This window comes from Pipistrellus hanaki, assembly GCF_964339955.1.
Source record: "Pipistrellus hanaki genome assembly, chromosome: X".
In the NCBI taxonomy this organism is placed as follows: Eukaryota; Metazoa; Chordata; class Mammalia; order Chiroptera; family Vespertilionidae; genus Pipistrellus; species Pipistrellus hanaki.
In genome coordinates, this window is record NC_140524.1 from 71,237,279 (window position 1) to 71,253,985 (window position 16,707).

The 16,707-nt window shown below is 41.3% G+C and overlaps 1 protein-coding gene across 5 annotated transcripts in view; it reads left to right on the top strand.

Moving 5' to 3' along the window:
- Positions 1-16,707, top strand: part of TAF1 (TATA-box binding protein associated factor 1) — a 106,536-nt gene that overhangs the window by 17,581 nt on the left and 72,248 nt on the right. For all 5 annotated transcript variants that reach the window (XM_084869407.1, XM_084869405.1, XM_084869403.1 and 2 more), the window contains 9 exons: positions 481-611; positions 1,282-1,362; positions 8,135-8,284; positions 8,465-8,584; positions 8,860-9,035; positions 10,384-10,562; positions 11,962-12,175; positions 13,331-13,496; positions 16,029-16,240. In XM_084869407.1, coding sequence (XP_084725533.1) covers positions 481-611; positions 1,282-1,362; positions 8,135-8,284; positions 8,465-8,584; positions 8,860-9,035; positions 10,384-10,562; positions 11,962-12,175; positions 13,331-13,496; positions 16,029-16,240 — 1,429 coding nt within the window. The remainder of the gene's footprint in view (positions 1-480; positions 612-1,281; positions 1,363-8,134; positions 8,285-8,464; positions 8,585-8,859; positions 9,036-10,383; positions 10,563-11,961; positions 12,176-13,330; positions 13,497-16,028; positions 16,241-16,707) is intronic.

Consider the following 16,707-nt stretch of genomic DNA (forward strand, 5'->3'; position numbering starts at 1 on the left):
TTTTTTTAATCCTCATCCGAGGATGTTTTCTCCATTGATTTTTAGAGAGAGTAGAAGGGAGGGGGAGAGACAGAAACATTGAAGTGAAAGAAACACATCAATTGGTTGCCTCCTGCACGAGCCCCAACCAGGGCCAGGGATCGACTTGGCAACAATGTAAATGTACTGACACTACTGAACTGTATATACTTAGATTAAGATCGTAAATTTTGTATAATTGTGTCTTTGACCAGAATTGAACCCGGGAACCTTCAGTCTTTGGGCCGACGCTCCAAACACTGAGCCAAACCAGCTAGGGTGGTGGATGTCGTACATGAGATGTAGGAAAATCAGCAGGAGGGATTTTGTTAACTAGCCAGGCTAACTGTGGCTAGGCTTGGTACCTCCTAGGATATTGCCTGATTCATGGTTCAGTCTTGGTTTGCTGTCAATAAAAGGGTCTTTGGAAGTCAGAACAGTCTTATTCTCTATCTTTTCTAGGGATGGACTCAAATTGGTGGGTGCTGAAGTCTGATTTTCGTTTACCAACTGAAGAGGAGATCAGAGCTATGGTGTCTCCAGAACAGTGCTGTGCTTATTACAGTATGATAGCTGCAGAGCAGCGACTGAAGGTGAACATCTTCCTTTTGGGCACTGCCTATGCTTGTGGGTGTTTTTTCAGAGAGACGATGATGAAGACTATTTTCACTGGTTTAGAAATGATGGTTACTAGATTATTACCAGTTATTTCAAAATTCTAGCTGTATGAGGTGTATCAGTTCTGGAGAAAACTATAGTGTAGCTAATATTGGTGGGATGGCTTACTGAGGGATTTAGGGCAGATTGTTTTGCCTTGAAAGTGGTTACTCGTCCATTGGGTGGTAACTTTAAACTTTATTCTTTACAAGACAGGTATGTAAGCAGGGAAAGTACTTCTCAGTTGTTTTCCACAGCTTCCAAGTGCTACGCATGTTTTATATAAGCACAGTATTGAAATAGAAATAAATGAATAAAATGGGGAGAGGGGGAGGAAGCACAGTATTCTTACCAGGCCAAAATAGGCAAGATCTAGCTAAGGTGGGATAGTAAAACTCAGTTTCCCTGAGTTAATGAGCATTTCTATTTAGCTTCCTTTATGTTCTGATAGCCTAAGAATGTAGAATGGTGGTAGATTCAGCAAAAACTATGCAAAATCTATTCTGTATGCAAACTGGACTTTGATATTCTGTACTTGGTATTCAGTGAAACTTGTGTTTTTTAACTTATTAATTGATTTATGGGTGGACTTGTCCTCTCTTCCAGGATGCTGGCTATGGTGAGAAGTCCTTTTTTGCTCCAGAAGAAGAAAATGAGGAAGATTTCCAGATGAAGATTGATGATGAGGTATGGCTTTACACTAATTTTTATTAGTACACCCAATTTATCCTTTTTAAAAAATATATTTTTATTGATCTTAGAGAGGAAGGGAGAGGGAGAGAGAAACATTAGTGATGAGAGGGAATCATTGATCAGCTGGCTCTTGCACGCCCCCTACTGGGGATCAAGCCCACAACCTAGGCATGTGGCATTGACTGGAATTGAACCCAGGACTCTTCAGTCTGCAGGCCGACACTCTAGCCACTTAGCAAAACCATCTAGGATGCCCATTTATCTTTTTAAAAAGCAGCTTTATTGTGATATGATTCACATTGACTAAAGAGCACATATTTAAAATATATTATTTGGTGTGTTTTAATGTTTATACCTATGAAATTCTCATCTTAGTGCCCCTTTGAAATCCTTTTCTCTCTTTTCTCCACCTTATACCCTGACAACTATTAATCTGCTTTCTGTCACTATAGATTAGTTTTAATTTTCTAGAATTTTAGATAAATGAAATAATATAGTATACATCCTATCTTTTTTAAATTGTGTTAAAATATACGTTATACAAAATTTACGATCTTAATCTAAGTATATACAGTTCAGTAGTGTCAGTACATTTACATTGTTGTAGAACCAATCTCCAGAACTTTTCATTTTTTTAAAAGAATAATTTAGATTTTGAGAGGGAGAGGAAGGGGGAGAGAAACATTGATGTGAGAGCACATCTATCAGCTGCCTCCTGTATACTTCCTACCGGGGATCCAGGCCACAACCAGGGCATGTGCCCTTGTCCTGGAATGAAACCGGCAACCTCTTGGTACATGGGATGATGCCCAACTAACAGCCAAACTGGCCAGAGTGAACTCTTCATCTTGTAAAACTGAAAATCTAGTCTTCATTAAGCAAGAACTTCCCAGTCCTTCCTTCTCTAGCCCCTGGCAACCACCACTGTACTTTCTGTCTCTATGAATGTTACTACTTTAGGTACTTCACCTAAGTGGAATCATACAGTTTTGGTTTTTATATGACTGTGTATTTCCTGTAGCATAATATCCTCAAGATTTGTTTGTATCAGAATTTTCTTTTTAAGGCTAAATATTTCATTGTATATATTGACATACATGCTACATTTTGTTTCTTTATTCATCTATTGATGGACATCTGATGGTTATTGTGAATAGTTCTGCTATGAACATGGGCGTCCAAATATCTGTTCAAAAACTGCTTTCAATTCTTTTGCATATATACCCAGAAGTGGTATTATTGAATCATATGGTACTATTTTTAGTTTTTTTATGTACATCCATACTGTTTTTCAAAGCAGCTGTACCATTTTACATTCCTATCAATGATATGTAGGACTTTTAGTTATTTCACATTTTTGCCAGCACTTGTTATTGTTTTTTTTTTGTTTGTTTTTTTTAATAATTGCCATCCTAATGGGTGTGAAAGGGAGAGGGAGAGAGAGAAACATCAATGATGAGAGAGAATTATTGATCGCTGCTTCCTGTACGCCCCACATTGGGAATCGAGGACACAACCCGGGCATATGCCCTGATTGGGGATCAAACCTAGATTTCCTGGTACATAGGTCGATGCTGAACCACTGACCCCTGCTAGCTGCCTCATTGGGGTTTTGATTTACATTTTTATAATAAATAGTGATGTTGAGCATCTTTTCATGTGCTTGCTGGCCTTTTTTTTTTTTTTTTTAATATATATTTTATTGATTTTTTTTACAGAGAGGGAGAGAGACAGAAACATCGATGAGAGAGAGAAACATCCATCAGCTGCCTCCTGCACACCCCCCACTGGGGATGTGCCCACAACCAAGGTACATGCCCTTGACCGGAATCGAACCCAGGACCCTTCAGTCCACAGGCTCTATCCACTGAGCCAAATTGGTTTCGGTGTGCTTGCTGGCCTTTGTATGTCTTTCGAGAAGTGTTTATTCACATCCTTTGCCCATTTTTTAATTGGGTTGTTTGTTTTTTTGTTCATTGTAGTTTTTTTTAATTGATCTTTAGAGAGAGTGCCAGGTTTGGGGGGGGGGGAGAGAGAGAGAGAGTGAGAGAGAGAGAGAGAGAGAGAGAGAGAGAGAGAGAGAGAGAAAGAAAGAAAGAAACATTGATTGGTCGTCTCCCATACCGTCTACACTGGGAGTCAAACTCACAACCTGGGTATGTGCCCTGATCAGTAATTGAACCGTGACCTTTTGGTGTATGGGATAATGCTCCCACTAAACTAAGCCACACCAGCCAGGACTAGGAGTTCTTTATATGTTCCTGGATATTAACCTTGCATTAGATGTGTCACGCAAATAATTTCTTTCATTCTGTAGGTTGCCTTTTCACTCTGTTGTGTCCTTTGATGCAGAGATGTTTTTAATTTTGATGGTCAAATTTATATAATTTTATATTTATTCAACATCCAAGAAATCATGCCAAATCCAGTGTCATGAAACATTTTCTCTGTTTTCTTTTTTAAGAGTTTTATGCATTTAGTTCTTATATTTAGGTCTTTGAATCCTTTTGTTTTTAATACTCACCCAAGGATATTTTTTCACTGATTTTTAGAGAGTGAAAGAAAGAGGGAAAAACAGAAATATTGATGTGAGAGAAACACATCAATTGGTTGCCTCCTGCACGTGCCCTTGACCAGAATTGTACCCGGGACCCTTCAGCTCACAAGCCATGGAGCTAAACTGGCTAGGGCTGGTTCATTTTAAAAAAATGTTTTTATTGATTTCATAGAGGAAGGGACAGAGGGAGAGAGAGCGAGCGCGAACTGGAAACGTCAATTATGAGAGAGAATCATTGATTGGATGCCTCCTGCATGCTCTCCCCACACTGCGGATCGAGCCTGGAACCCAGACATGTGCCCCGAGTGGGAATCGAATTATGACCTCCTAGTTAATAGGTTGCTGTTCAACCACTGAGCCACTCTGGCTGGGTGAATGTACCATACTTTAATAAACCATAGAAGGACATTTTGGTTGTTCCCAGTTTTTGACTATTATGAATAAAGCTGCTTTGATATTCATGTCTAAATCTTTGTGTGGACATGTTTCCTTTTTGTCTGTGGAATTTCGGTATCATGGTAATTCTATGTTTAACTCTTGGAAGAACTGCCAAACTATTTTCCAAAGTGGCTGCACCATTTTTCATTCCTGCCACCTCTGTTTGACAGTTGCAATTTCTTTACATCTTTGTCAACACTTATTCTTTTCTGTGTGTTTTTTATGTCCCTCTTAGAAATTGTAAAATGGTCTCTCATTGTGTTTTTAATTTACATTTCTCTAATGGCAAAGGATGGATGTTGAGATTCTTTTCATGTGCTTATTTATCATCCAGATGTCTTCTTTGGTCAAATGTTTTTTCATCTTTTTAGCCCATTTTTTTAATCTTTTATTTTTTAATCCTCGCCTAAGGATATCTTTTCCATTGATTTTTAGAGAGAATGGAAGGGGGTGAGACAGAGAAACATGGATGTGAGAGAGATACATCTATTGGTTGCCTCCTGCACACTCCCTGACCAGGGCCTGGGCTGGGGAGGAGCCTGCAACCAAGGTATATGCCCTTGACTGGAATTGAACCCAGGACACTGTCCCACAGGTTGATGCTCTATCCACTGAGCCAAAACGGCTAGGGCCCATTTTTATTTTTAATTAGTTGCTTGTTTTATTATTATTGAGTTTTGAAATTTCTTTATGTATTCGAGCTCTGAGTCCTTTATCGGGTATGTGAATTACAAAGATTTTCTCCTGATTTTGGTTCTTTCTTTTTCTCTCTCTTTTTTTTTTTTAAAAAAAATATATTTTATTGATTTTTTACAGAGAGGAAGAGAGAGGGATAGAGAGTTAGAAACATCTATGAGAGAGAATCATCAATCAGCTGCCTCTTGCACACCCCCTACTGGGGATGTACCCGCAACCAAGGCACATGTCCTTGACCAGAATTGAACCCGGGACCTTTCAGTCTGCAGGCCAACAACGCTCTATCCATTGAGCCAGACCGGTTTCGGCGGTTCTTCTTTCTTTAAATTAAAAAGAAAAATTATTGATTTGAGAGCGAGAGAGAGAAACATGGATTTATTTATCTACTTATTTATGTATTCATTGGTTGATTCTTGTATATGTCCTGACTGGAGATCGAACCCACAACCTTTGTGTATTGGGACAATGCTGTAACCAACTGATCTACCTGGAAAGCTCTTTTAATTGTCTTAACAGTGTCTTATGAAGAGTAGCATACTAATTTGTCTGTCTTTTCCTCTGTTTCTCATAGGTTTGATGTTATATCTGAGAAAGATCATATAGATTTTCTTATAAAAGTTTTATATCTTAATGTTTGAATTAATTTTTGTTTAGGCAGCGTACATGGGATAGATTAAGGTTCTTCTTTGCATGTAAATGCATGTCCAATAAATCTAGCACATTTGTTAAAAAGTTGAATAATCTTTTAAAACAAAAAATTCATCATATTGCTTTCTTGCCCAAAGACATCTTTTGGGGCCTTTTTTCTTTCAGGAAGAAGTCCTTAACATAATTTACAAAGATCTATATGACTTGTGCTGTGTACATAACTCTAATTTCCTCTCATCGCCAGTAATTATCCATTGTGTACCCTAAGCTGCAAACATACTAAAACTCAATCACTTCCCTAAATTTCTTTTGTTGGCTTCCAGGTTTTTGTAACTGCTTCTGCCTCTGCTTAGAATATTTTTCTCTTCACTCTCCTACCATTTGAGCTTCATATACAAGTTACATTCTCTTGGAAGCTTTGCCTAACTCTTGCCCTGATTCTCACCCTTCATTCAGATTAGATCATTAACCTTCCCTTCTTTATGCACATTCTAGAGGCCCTGTACATGAGTTCATGCACCAGTGGGGTCCCTTGGCTTGGCCTGTAGGATTAGGCTGAAACCAGCTCTATGACATCCCCCGAGGGGTTTCGGAATGTCAGAGGGTGCAAACTAGGCCAAGGGACCCCACAGGTGCACAATCGGGGCCAGGGAGGGACCATGGGAGTGTCCAGCCAGTCTCACTCAGTCCGGATTTGCCGGACCCCAGCAGCGAGCTAACCTACCAGTTGGAGCATCTGCCCCCTGCTGGTCAGTGAACATCATAGCAAGCAGTTGAGTGACCTTAGCATATTCATTAGCATATTGCACTTTGATTGGTTGAATGACCAACGGGTCAAATGAACTCTTAGCATATTAGGCTTTTATTTTGTAGGATAATACTTTTCTTTCCTATTATAGCTCTGATGGTGCAATGTTGAATTTGGTTGGTTGACTGTCTCTTCCTCACTAATAGGTCCGTGAAAAAATACTGCTGGCATATGGTAGATATTCAATCAGTAACTGAGGGAACGATTGTAAATGAGGTGATTCGATGAATAAAGAAGTATTGATGTACTATTCCTTTGAGGTTGGAGTGAAAAATGACTAGATGTCTAAGAATTTCAGAAATTAAGGATTCTATTGCATGGCCTTCAAGATTGAGTCTTTTTTTTAAATGTATATTTTATTGATTTTTTTTTATGGAGAGGAAGGGAGAGGGATAGAGAGTTAGAAACATCGATCAGCTGCCTCTTACACAGCCCCTACTGGGGATGTATATGCCTGCAACCAAGGTACATGCCCTTGACTGGAATCGAACCTGGGACCTTTCAGTCCGCAGGCCGACACTCTATCCTCTGAGCCAAACTGGTTTCGGCAAGATTGGGTCTTAAATAGAGAATCGGTCATTTTCCAGCTAATCATGTACTCTGACTGACCTCTGTAGATAAGCACATTTCATTTGTCTTAATTCTTCAATTATTTTGGTGAGTTGGTAAACAATATTTAGAGTCCCAGGAGAGGACAGGCTTCCTTTTTTAAAATATATTTTTATTTCAGAGAGGAATGGAGAGAGAGAGAGAGAGAAACATCAATGATGATAGAATCATTGATTATCTGCCTCCTCCATCTTCCCTACTAGGCAATGAGCCCACAACCATGGCATGTGCCCTTGACCAGAATTGAACCCAGGACCCTTCAATCTGTAGTCTGACATTATTTGCTGAGCCAAACCGTCTAGGGCAAGGACAGGCCCTTTTTTTTAAAAAAAATATATTTTATTGATTTTTCCCAGAGAGGAAGAGAGAGAGAGAGAGTTAGAAACATTGATGAGAGAGAATCATCGATCAGCTGCCTCTTGCACACCCCCCACCGGGGAGTGCCCGCAACCAAGGTACATGCCCTTGCCCGGAATCGAACCCAGGACCTTTCAGTCCGCAGGCCGACGCTCTATCCACTGAGCCAAACTGGTCCCGGCAGGACAGGCCTTTTTGACCAAAACTAGCAGAGGTGGGATGGACTTTGGTTTAGTGCTGCTGGGGTTAGGACTGGTGCTTTGTAAAGCATGCTTATCATTTGATTATGAGGCCATTTGAGCCATTGGACAATCAAAATCACTAATCTAACTTCTTTGTACATCACAAAGGGGTGTGGACAACAGTGTCTGAAAACCCAGTTAAGCCCAAGACATATGGTGCTAAAGGGTATCACTGTTCCACATATTCCTCCTCAGACTTTTTGAGATCTTGACCCCTATTTAAACACAATTTAAGTACCATAGGAAAGAAGAAAAAGCTGAGTACTGGTTAGCTTTATGTAACTATTGTACTTTGTTGACAGTTTAAGAAAGCATCAAATTTACATTATTGCAATCATTCCAACCATCTAAGTATGGTTAGGCATAGAACAGAAGTTCCTGTAGCCTTTAGGATCTTTTTCTATACTTCAGGTTCGCACTGCTCCTTGGAACACCACAAGGGCCTTCATTGCAGCCATGAAGGGCAAGTGTCTCTTGGAGGTTACTGGTGTGGCAGATCCCACAGGGTGTGGTGAAGGATTTTCCTATGTGAAGATTCCAAACAAACCAACACAACAGAAGGTGAGACTTGGATTTCTAGAAGGCAAAAATTAAGAGAGAACGAAATGGAGGTTAAATATTGGAGATGAATGGTATGGAGGATCTGGAAAGCAATTATGTTGACAAGGATGACCTTGGATCCTAATTTAAGTTGTTAAACTTACTGGGATTCTTACCTGTTTTGTTTTGTTTTTGAGGTAGGATGATAAAGAGCCTCAGCCAGTGAAGAAAACGGTGACAGGAACAGATGCAGACCTCCGTCGCCTCTCTTTGAAAAATGCCAAGCAACTTCTACGTAAATTTGGCGTGCCTGAGGAAGAGGTGGGTATGGAAGAGGAAACTTAAATGCTCTTAGGGGCTTTGTATAAAGAGGGAGAAGCTAGGAGGCAGATGTAAGGAACAATCTGAAGAATTTTGTGGGGTAGCTTATAGCTGACTGGATCTTCGATACTTTTTTTAGGAGTTAACTTTCCCAGAGCTTTCTGTTTTACCTACTTTGGGTAAATTTTTTTTTATCTATGTCTCTCACTGTGCCTTGATTTATTCTACCAGTTCTCCAAATGATTTGCATGTGTATGTGTGTGTATCTCCTGTAGATTAAAAAGTTGTCCCGCTGGGAAGTGATTGATGTGGTACGCACAATGTCAACAGAACAGGCCCGCTCTGGGGAAGGGCCAATGAGTAAATTTGCCCGTGGATCAAGGTTTTCTGTGGCTGAGCATCAAGAACGTTACAAAGAGGAATGTCAACGCATCTTTGACCTACAGAACAAGTATGTTATTTTACTGAACAATGTTATTTCAGCTGCAGAAAATCCAAGCTGGGAGAGGGGGGTGAGGTCCTAGACACTATTTTATAATGAATAGGAGGTCACCTAATAATGTGACTTAGGTAGTCAGGTGTCTGAGATTTCAATATGGTATCTGTTCATAATACTGCTAGAATACTTCCTTCAAAACAACTTGGCAAAGATTTTGAATAGCAAGACATGCTAGATTTGAGCTTTGGTTCCATAGCAACTTTTGTGGTCTACTTGGACCTGGCAGGCACCACAATGGAAATAGGGGACAGGTGTGTTTCTTTCTGAAGGCTTACTGGTGAGAGGATGGTAATGCCCTATTAAAAATGGCCAATGTGCCCTAACCGGTTTGGCTCAGTGGATAGACCATCGGCCTGTGGACTGAAAGGTCCAAGGTTAGATTCCAGTCAAAGGCATGTACCTTGGTTGCAGGCACATCCCTAGTAGGAGGTGTGCAGGAGGCAGCTGCTCGGTGTTAGTTTCTCTCACTGATGTTTCTAACTCTCTATCCCTCTCCCTTCCTCTCCGTAAAAAAAAAAATCAATAAAATATATTTTTTAAAAATGGGCAATGTGCTAATTTGTTTCTCAGGCTTTCTCCAGGGATTCTGAATATGAAATGCTGTACTACTTCATATTTCAAACTTGCCTTATTGACTAAATGTCTAGGAAAAATTTTTTAAAATGTCTTTATTGATTTTTAGAGAGAGAGGAAGGGAGAAGGATAGAGAGAAACAATATCAATGAGAGAGAAACATCATTGATTGACTGCCTCCTGCACACCTCCTACTGGAGATTGAGCTCTTAACCTGAGAAATGTGCCTTGACAGGAAATTGAACCAACAATCTCTTGATTCATGGGTCAGTGCTCAACCACTGAACCACACTAGCCAGGCTAGGAAAAATTTGTAAAGCTTTTTTGGTAGGGTCCTATGAATTAGTGGACATTGAGTATTCCTTTTTCTTTTTTTTCTTTTTTCTTTTTTATTTTAATATATATTTTATTGATTTTTTACAGAGAGGAAGAGAGAGGGATAGAAAGTTAGAAACATCAATGAGAGAGAATCATCGATCAGCTGCCTCTTGTACACCCCCTATTGGGGATGTGCCCGCAACCAAGGTACATGCCCTTGACCGGAATTGAACCCGGGACCCTTGAGTCCACAGGCCGACGCTCTATCTGCTGAGTCAGACCGGTTTTGGCTAAGTATTCCTTTTTAAAGTTGATTTTCTAATTTCCTACTCTTGCCTAAATCGTATATGTTTAGCTCTTTTACACTTTCATATTTTCCCTTGTCTTTAACTTTTTTTTTTCTTTTTAGGGTTTTGTCATCAACTGAAATATTATCAACTGATACAGATAGCAGCTCAGCTGAAGATAGCGACTTTGAAGAAATGGGAAAGAATATTGAGAACATGTTGCAGAATAAGAAAACCAGCTCTCAGCTGTCACGTGAACGGGAGGAGCAGGAGCGGAAGGAACTACAGAGGATGTTACTGGGTGAGGGTAGTGGCCTTACAGACAAAAAAGAGGATTGAAAAAGTCTAAATAACTTTAGACTAATAATTGAGGCAAAACCAGAGGCAGAAGTAGCAGGGGATGAGTGTAGAAAACTCTGTAGATGAGGTAGATAGCACTGAAAATTGGTCTTTAGGTTTTTCTATAGGCCACAAATTGAAGAGATGCTGCCAATCTATTAACTGCTTCTGTCTGTGCCAGGCCTGGTCAAGCCAGGGCTATGTCCATCAAGTGAGCTTTCTGGGCACCTAGAGGGTAAGAGTTTTTAATACAGAGACCATGGATGAATTTGGGTGGTGGTTCTTGAACCCTCAGAAGTTACATGTAAAATATGTGCAAGTGTGCCTTTTCTGAGGAGAGGATCCATGAATTTCATAAGATTCTCAAAGGAGTTTTAGATCCTAAAAAGGGGTTTAAAATAACGAACCAAATATTGCAGAAATTGAGGGTGGGGATGATATAAAGGCCTGAACTGGTTTGTGATATGGATACTAGAATGAAAAGAAGAAAAACCAAGGTGACCTTAAAATTTCACTCTAGTGTTGGTAGAAAGATGGTGGTGCCATTGATTAAAGTAGTAAATATTAAAGAAGTAGTATTAAGAAGGGAAGGTGTAATGTGTGGAATTAGATATCCCCATTGTGAAGTGAACATGAGTGAACAACCCCTGGAGCCCAGACCAAATTAAAATTTAGGGAGCCTTTATTAGCCAACCGGCTACTCCTCTGCCTTTCTCCAAGCAGGGGGTCCAGAGAGCATCAGCGACCCTTTGTGTAGGACTGCTTTTAAGCCCATTTACCACATCCTGTTTTTGCAGAACAAGTAACCCAAGACAAAAAGTTTTTCCTAAGCTACGTCAGGATTATGCCATTGATGAACATATTATTCACAGGGTCATCCTGTTTTTCAGAAAGCTGACAGTGTTCTATGAAAGAAGGCCTACGTGCTGGGAAGGGGCCATGAGACCCTATCTCAAGGCCTGGCCTGGTGTTAGCACTGACAACTCTATCTGGGGCATAGTCCATGGCCTCTCTGGAAACATGCTCAAAAATTCCCATTCTCCAACACCCATGACACTTCCCAGTATGGATTTCAAGTAGTCAGTTGAAAACTTGGATGTAGATACTGAGAGATGATAAAGGCTGAAGATGTAGTTCATTGAAATCCTTTAAAAACTTTGTACTAAAAAAAAAAAAAAGGGAACATTGGCAGTGGTAAAATGAAGCCAGGAAAGGACAATTTGGGGGCTGGTGGGAAGTTTTATACTTTCTGTAGAACCATGGTTTTGTGGCATGTTGAGCTTTGAGGTTTTCTCTGAACCCCAAGAAAAGGGACATTGAGTGGCAGAGGGAATGTGTGGAAATCTTTTTCTGCCTTGCAGCAGCAGGTTCGGCAGCAGCAGGAAACAATCACAGAGATGATGATACAGCCTCTGTGACTAGCCTTAACTCCTCTGCCACTGGCCGTTGTCTCAAGATTTATCGCACATTTCGAGATGAAGAGGGGAAAGAATATGTTCGCTGTGAGACAGTTCGAAAGCCAGCTGTCATAGATGCCTATGTGCGCATACGGACAACAAAAGATGAGGAGTTCATGTGAGTGTATCTCACCACTTTCCACTGTGATTAAGAATGATAAATGGTGGGAAATGGGAGTGAGGGTGAGTGAGTACTTTTGTCTACTGGAAGTCCACTAATAGGGAACCATCTTGCCTTTTAGATTTTTGGGTTCAAGTAGTGCCAAATCACGGAGAATTCCAAATTTGCCACAAAACAAAGATATTTTCAGTTCTACCTGAGTTCTTTGCATTTTGGTTAGTTGGTTGGCTGGCAGAAATCTTAGGGATTACTCTCATTCTGAGAGAAGTGCCACTCTACAACTAAAAGGCTGATGAGTGGGGGAGATGGGAATGCCAGATGACCTCTTTTATTTTAGTACAAGGGGCCCAGAGCACGAATTCATGCACCATAAAAGGAACTGTGGTCCAAGAGGCTGCAGTAGGGATCAGGTCTTGGCCCATCCCTTGTGCCCCTATTCAGCCCCTCCCACTGCAGCCGTTGGTCCCCTGCCTGCAGAAAGTGCCATTCCTACCTGCGGGCAGTGCCACTTCTGCCATTGGTGCTAACGGTGCTGGCCCTACTCACACCTGTTGATGGAATGGAGCAATTGGGGCTGACGCCAGCAGCAGGTGTAAGCAGCAGTGGCTGCTCCCCCAGTTGCCTCGCAGGGGTGGTGAAGCCCACAGGAGCCATCAGGGCCTGCAACTGGTGCTCGCACCCACTGATGGTGCTGAGTGATCAGGACCAGTGTCAGGCACCAGCAACAGGTGTGAGTGGCGGCTCTGGCACTGGCAGTGGGTGTGAGTGGGGCTGGTGCCAGCAGCAGGTGTGAACACCGGGCAGGATCATGGTGTGTGGGAGCAATAAATTTTCAGTAACCACAGAGGCTTGCCCCGATGACAGTGACCAATGCCCCACCTTGGTCTGGCATCCCCACTCATCTGCTCTACCATCCTGCTATGGCCAACGCCCACCATTGTTCTGCACACACCTCATGGTGATCAGTGCACATCATAGTGACCGGTTGTTTAGTTCCATTGTTTGGTCTATTTGTATATTAGCCTTTTATTATATAGGATGGATGGATTACTTTAGTTTGGACATGTTTAGCTATTAGACAGTCTTCTTGGTTTAGGTTTCCTTATGATCCTGTGATTTTTTTTTTACACCTTCCCTCTCCCTGTTATTTAGTCGAAAATTTGCCCTTTTTGATGAACAGCATCGAGAAGAGATGCGAAAAGAACGGCGGAGGATTCAAGAGCAGCTGAGGCGGCTTAAGCGGAACCAGGAGAAGGAGAAGCTTAAGGGTCCTCCTGAGAAAAAGCCAAAAAAATTGAAGGAACGTCCTGACCTAAAAGTAAGTATAATGTGGTATATTCATATTTAACAAAGCAAGGAAAGAAAGCATACTTTTTCCCCTAGATTTTGGATCCTCCCTTATAGGGGATGAGGGCAGAATTGTCAAAAGCTAGTCTGAATCGACATAGCTACTTGGGTGTTTTCAGTACTAGTATGACTGGTACGAATACCACCAGACCTAATCTAGTACCATTGGGTATCATTTCATACCTCATCCATTGGAAATATTTTTCTAGGAGTTGAAATAGGTTTGGTGGATGCCTTAAAAATATTTTTTTATTTATTTCAGAAAAAGAGAGAGAGAGAAACATCAATGATGAGAGAGAACCATCAATTGGCTGCCTCCTACCTGGCCCTACCAGGGATCGAGCCTGCAACCTGGGCATGTGCCCTTGATTGGGAAATGAACTGGGAACTCTTCAGTCCACAGGCCAACGCTCTATCCACTTAGCCAAACTGGCTAGGGCAAGATTTTTTAACATGTATATTTATGTACATATGAGCATTTACATACACACATCCCGTTTTTAAATTGTATATATTAAAAGAAGCAACAGAAATAAACATAAAATACATATGTTGCTTTACATAACTTAGGTAGGATTCCATATATTTCTATGCAGTTTAATTGTAATATTTACCATAAAATGAGGCAACTGTGGTACAGTGGAAAGAGCCATGGACTTGCAAACAGAAGATCTAGATTCAAGTCTGGTTGCCATCAAATAGCTCTGTGATCTTAACCTTTTCAAACCTGTTTTCTCTTCTATAAAATACCTATCTCACAGTATTGTTGTAGTAAGTGATATAATACATGGGAAGCACTTTATAAACTATGAAATTTTCTATAAATTAAAACTACTGTTTACATGAGGTCATTAAAAGTATTTTAACGTATGTGATCTTATGTGAATACTAGAGGCCCTAAGCACGAAATTCATGCACGGGAGAGGGGGTGTCCCCCAGCCCAACCTGCACCCTCTCCAATCTGGGACCCCTCCAGGAATGTCGGTCTGCCTATTTAGGCCGGGTGGGATTGGGCCTAAACGGGAAGTCGGACATCCCTCTCACAATTCAGAACTGTTGGCTCCCAACTGCTCGCCTGCCTTCCTTCCTGATTGCCCCTAACCACTTCTGCCTGCCAGCCTGATTGGTGCCTAACTGCTCCCCTGACAGTTTTTTTGCCCCTAGCTGCCCTCCTCTGCAGGCCTGGTTGCCCCCAACTGCTCTCCCTGGCAGTTCTAGGTCCCTCCCAACTTCCCTTCCCTGCAGGCCTGGTCGCCCTCAACTTCCCTCCTCTGCCGGCTTGGTCACCCCTAACTGCCCTTTCCTGCAGGCTTGATCACCTCCAACTGCCCTCCCTTGTAGGCCTGATCCCTCCCAACTGCACTCCCCTGCTGGCCATCTTGTAGTGGCCATCTTATCTCCACATGGGGTCAGGATCTTTGACCACATGACGGCAGCCATCTTGTGTGTTGGAGTTATAATCAATTTGCATATTACTCTTTTACTAGATAGGATAGAGGCCTGGTACATGGGTTGGTGCCAGCTGATTTGCCCTGAAGGGTGTCCCAGATCAGGGTGGGGGTTTCCTTGGGGTGTAGGGTGGCCTGGGCAAGGGGCCTGTGGTTTTAAGGCCAGCTACACCTCCCAGCGACCCAAGCAAAGGCCCTGGTATCTGGGGTTTATTTATCTTCTACAATTGAAACTTTGTAGCCTGGAGTGGAGCCAAGCCTTCTGCTTGCTCTGTGGTAGCAGCCATTTCTGTTGGGATTTATGTGTCTTCTATAATTGAAACTTTGTAGCCTTTAGTGGAGGCCTGGGCCAGCAAGGGGAGGCAGAAAGCTTGGCTTCCTCCATTGCCAGGGAAACCCAAGCCTCCTTCCTGCTGTCTGTGGCTGTAGCCATCTTGGTTGGTTTTATTTGCATATTTGCTCCTGATTGGCTAGTGGGCATGGACAGTTGGTGTAGCAGAGTGATGTTAATTTGCATATTACTCTTTTATTAGATAGGATGATACAACATTGAACCCATTTCACAGATGAACATGTGGTCAATTGCAAAACAGATGGGAATAGGCCCATGCTGACTGCCTGTGTTGCCAAGTGCAGCCTTGGGCTTCCAGCAGCCTTTCTTCTATACATTTACTGTTTTCATAGTTTGCAACTTAAATTGGGAGTGGAAATCCTCTCTGTTTTCTTTCTTTGAGTTTTATAGAAATTTTCTTTCTCTATTTTTTTAATGTGCCTTTTCCATACATATGCACTTCTGTCCAATGCCTCTGTTTGAAGGTGTTTTAACAGTTCTTTTCAAACCAAAGTTCTGATCTTGCCTTTGTTTCTCCCTTGCCTTGTATTTTTTAGCAGATTTTTGTTGAACTTTATTTTTCTATGCAAAATAATTTTCATAGAAATTAAGTTAATTTTATTCCAGAAAGATCATAGGCTGAACTACTCAAATTGTATATATTTCTTAAAGCTGATATCATGCAGCCTGCTTACCTCTGATATTGGTACTTTTCCTCCTGCAGCTGAAATGTGGGGCTTGTGGAGCCATTGGGCACATGAGGACAAACAAATTCTGCCCCCTCTATTATCAAACAAATGCTCCACCTTCCAATCCTGTTGCCATGACAGAGGAACAGGAAGAGGAGTTGGAAAAGACAGTCATTCATAATGATAATGAAGAACTTATCAAGGTTGAAGGGACCAAGATTGTCTTGGGGAAACAGCTAATTGAGAGGTAAGGAATAGGAAGTACCACAGAAGAGATCTATTGGAGGTTGGTGATACTGATGGGCAGCAGGTGGATGTGCCAAGGGCATAGGAACTTGGATGGATTTTCCTCTGTAATTGTTCCAGTATGAAAATTACAATCTTTTGTTGCAAAGCACGAAGTTCCACCGCTTGTTCTTGGGCATGTACCTACTTTTCTGAGTCTCAGTTTTCTTATTTACAAAATAAAACCACCCTTTCTAGGGTAGTTATGAGATAAAAATGAGAGAGACTATATAAAGCATAGTGCCTGGCATTTAGCAGATGCTCTTCATATTTTACTTTCCAGGTACTCATTATTTGTAAGGTCCCTAATCTCAGAATGTTCTAATTATGGACCATCCAAAAAGTTTAAGGAGACAAATGATGCTTATACATACCTGTCTCATGCCCTCAGGAGAAGTGGAAAAGTTTTTAAATTAAAAATTTAAATTA